Genomic DNA, 3,904 nt, shown 5'->3' on the forward strand with positions numbered 1-3,904 from the left:
ACACACACACACACACACACACACACACACACACACACACACACACACACACACACACAGTCTTGAGTCATATACCACTTCCCTCCACATTATCTAATCTCACACATCACTATTCTCACACTGCTCTGGTAGGTACAGCACACACACTTTTAGCTCTCTCTCTATCACACGCGTTGGAACACCCTCTCTCTCTCCCTCCCTCCCTCCCAGTTACACCCCCCTCTCTCTCTCTCTCAGTTCCCATCCGCACCTCAGCAGAGTAACATGCTGCTTCGGCACAACTACATCTCTAAGCAGTGAGAAGAGACTGCTGCCAGCTCCCCATCAGACTGACCAGACACAAAGAGCAAAGCCCGGAGGAGAGGCAAGAGGTGAGAACCTACCTCCCCTCGAGTCTTCCCTCTCCGGAGCCTCTGACGGGAGGAGGAGGGATAGAGGAGAGCGCTCGGTTTCTCACTGTCCTGACTCAGTTTGGCACCTCAGGGCTGAAGGAGCGGCAGAGGATGCAGAGGAAGCTGCAGGAGCTGGAAAGTTGGCTCTGCTTCACTCGGCAGTTGATCTGTCACTCTGCAGCTTAGCAAACTTTAAAATAAATAAATAAATAAATAAAGCAGAAGAGGAGGCGGTGGACGCTGGAGAGTGAGGAGGAGGAGGGAGAGAGAAAGAGAGGAAGAGAGGAAGAAAGCACCCTTTTCCTTGCGCACGTGTTTTTTGGCAACGAGGAGGCATCACTATCCATCCAGAGGAGGCTACCCATGTGGCAGGACGCTCTGTGGACCCGCGGACGCTACCTGCTGGAGAAGAGCGATGGAGGCGAGGGGCCTGAGGGGCCCGAGAGCCTGGGGGACGGGTGCCCGGGGTTCCAGGGTGACGTGTGCGCGGAGGGCGAGAAGCCCCAGGACTGGCTGTACGAGTCGTACTACCGAATGAGCCAGCAGCACCCGCTGATCGTGTTCCTGCTGCTGATCGTCATGGGAACCTGCCTCGCACTGCTGGCGGTGTTCTTTGCTTCGGGACTGGTGAGAGTGTGTGTGCATGTGTCTGTGAGTGTGTGTGTTAACAGGCTGTCTATGTGTGTGTCCTGGGGGAAGTGTTTTGACAGGATTTTAGAGGTGTGGTGAATAATCCACACAGCAGTCCGAGGTTAGTTTGAGTCTAAAAATAAACGCTTACAGAGCGAAAATGTTGTCATTGTTGTGTTTGAACAATAGACACACGAGCACGTGCTCTGTGTTATCAGCACAAATTCCTGCTTTTCAGGGTTTTTTAGTCACCACAAGGACAGATTGCTTATTAACGGAGTAATTTCAGCCTTTAGCCTTCTTTTTAATAATGAAATGAGAAGATCCATACCACTCTCGCACACTGCCGCTTATTATTTCTGCCATGTGGGAAAATGTTTCTCATGTCAAGTGAAAGACTGTTTCAATCAGCCATGGTGGCGATATGAGTCATTTAGTAAAAATATACTGAATATATATTTCATATTATTGTGTTCAGTGAAACAAGCGGCAGCAGCAGAGGGTCAACGAAAAAGAGACAGGACAGACCGGAGGGTCCTCCCTGTCTGAGTAAAGTTGCGTAGAGCAGAGTTAGTTTTATTTCAGCATTTCCCTTTTGTTTCTCTCTCTCTTTTTTGCATTAGTGTGTTATTTCGATGGTAGGGTGGGTCCTGTGTTTGAATCCACCGGCTGAGTGGGAATTTTGTGTGTGGAGTGTATGTTCTTCCCGAGCGGAAAGGGCTCTCTCCAGGTAACCAAGCATCCTCCAAAGGTCTAGAGACATTCTTGTTAGGTTATCTGGCTATTCTAAGTTAGAAGTAACTATGGATGGCTGTTTCTGTGTGTTAGCCTTGCAGCAGACCGGTGAAGTGTGTGGGGTTTGCCACACTTTTAGCCCCATGAGAGCTCACAGCAGCCCCACTGTCAGTCTGAAGTGGATGAGCAGAAGAAGATTAATGGATGATTTTATTTTTTTTGCCTTTATTAGACATGACAGTACAGAGTAGACGGATAGATCCAAGTATCGATAGTATCAATACCAATGTTGATATTGATATTGGATCAATACTTGATGATGATGATGACTCGTCTCATAAATCATGACAAACCGCTCTTCCCCTAGTAATGGTATCTGCATTACACAATACTGTAATTACTTCCTATTCGATCGATAACAGATAAGGTCAGTATCACACAGCATGAGGAAATCAGGAAACTGTTTTGAGACAGACTCGCACTCGGGCTCATTCAGTACCCCTCTCAAAGTGTGTCACCTGCTCAACCAGCGAGGTGCCCTTCCAGACCCAGTTTTGCTGCTGACTTCTTCACGTTTTCTTTCAAAATCTTCACACATCTTTCTTCCTTCATGATTCCTTCCACAGGTCCAGACGCATTGAAGCGTCCGCACAGCAAAATACTTCCACCACCGTGTTTCACTGAGGGTACGGAGTTCTTTAGGTTATACACCTTCTTTACGCAAATATAAGCAGCATCTCTGTGGCTAAATAGTTCTATTTTCATCTCATCTGACCAAACTATGCGCTTCCAGTGTATTCCACTGTCGCATAATCTTTCTCCAGGTTGTATTTAGCTCACTTCAGTCTGGCTTGAAGGCGTTTCTTCTGCAGAAGTGAAGTTTTTCTTGTTCTGCAGCCTCGCAGTCCATTCCCGTCTTCTTCGAGATTACAATTCCCAACTTGGTTAAGTTGTTCACTCGTGTCTTGCCAGTTGTTCTGGGTTTTTAGGCAAATCTCTCACTAGTTTTGAGTCTTTGAAATCCTTCACTTCCTGCCTCTGCCAGGTTTGTCCTGCACGTCGTGGCTTTCTTTGAATTTCTTGATGTTACAGTTGGATATCCAGCTCCTGCTTTGTCAGCATCAATTATTGTTTTTCTCAAGTCCAAACTGATTTCTTTTGTTTTTAGCATGATGCTTTCACAAGTGACAGCTCAGACCCATACTAAAGTATTTATACTGTTTGTTAATTGGAAGATAACAGTTTCTTTTCAATTTATTTTACAAGTTTTCACAATTACAAAGTTAAAGCACATCAAAGCACAGCAGTGCTTTGTGCTATGGGCCAATAAAAAGATCAGATTTTCAGAGGGGGTAATGATAGTAAAAACAACTGGTAGTTTTTGTTTTTTCTTAAATAATTCTGTTGTTGTGTGCAAACAGAAATATTTTATCATGACTCTTGGTTTATATGCACATAAGCTGACATCGTTATTTCAAACTTTAACCATGTTTAATATGGTCACCTACCACTGTAACAGTACATATACATATAGGGGAAAAACGTAGGAAACACATAAAAGGTCCCATTTAGGTGTGAAATTCATAGAATTTTAACATAAATTCAACTGAAAAATCAAATGTAGCTTGAGCTAAAGCTGCCACAAAAAAACACATCAGTCCTGTTCTTCCTCTCCTCGCCCCCAACCGATTGTGGCTGAGCCTGGTTCTGCTGGAGGTTTCTTCCTGTTAAAAGGGAGTTGTGCTCACAGGGGCTCATCTGATTGTTGGGCTTTTCTCTACATTACTGTAGAGTCTTTACCTTATAATACAAAGCACCTTAAACAGACTGTTGTTGTGACTTGGCGCTGTATAAATAAAACTGCTGTATTTATAGAACAAGACACATCATTTCATCTTAATCATCTTGATATCATAATTGTTGAAATCAGAATGAAAATGCTATCACATTCCAAGTTCTAAGTCATTTATAATAAGAATAAAGAGTACCGTGGACTTTGGATTTCATTATGTTTCTCATTATCAAGAATCAGAAAGAAGCTTTATTCTCGGGATCATCGAAGAGCGCTGTGATCAGAAGAAGAGTTTTAGTTTTGGCATGAAACTGAATGAGACTGAGGTGGGGAGATGGGGAGCTGCGTGTGTGTG

The 3,904-nt window shown here is 44.3% G+C and overlaps 1 protein-coding gene across 2 annotated transcripts in view; it reads left to right on the forward strand.

Moving 5' to 3' along the window:
- The first annotated feature begins 252 nt into the window (after positions 1 to 252).
- The window catches only part of adcy2b (adenylate cyclase 2b (brain)), a 76,187-nt gene continuing 72,535 nt past the window's right edge, over positions 253 to 3,904 (forward strand). For both annotated transcript variants that reach the window (XM_005745478.1, XM_005745479.1), the window contains exon 1: positions 253 to 1,019. In XM_005745478.1, coding sequence (XP_005745535.1) covers positions 756 to 1,019 — 264 coding nt within the window. In that variant the 5' untranslated portion in view covers positions 253 to 755. The remainder of the gene's footprint in view (positions 1,020 to 3,904) is intronic.

The sequence above is a fragment of the Pundamilia nyererei genome, unplaced genomic scaffold (genome assembly GCF_000239375.1).
Source record: "Pundamilia nyererei isolate P.nyererei 1_Seehausen unplaced genomic scaffold, PunNye1.0 scaffold00159, whole genome shotgun sequence".
In the NCBI taxonomy this organism is placed as follows: Eukaryota; Metazoa; Chordata; class Actinopteri; order Cichliformes; family Cichlidae; genus Pundamilia; species Pundamilia nyererei.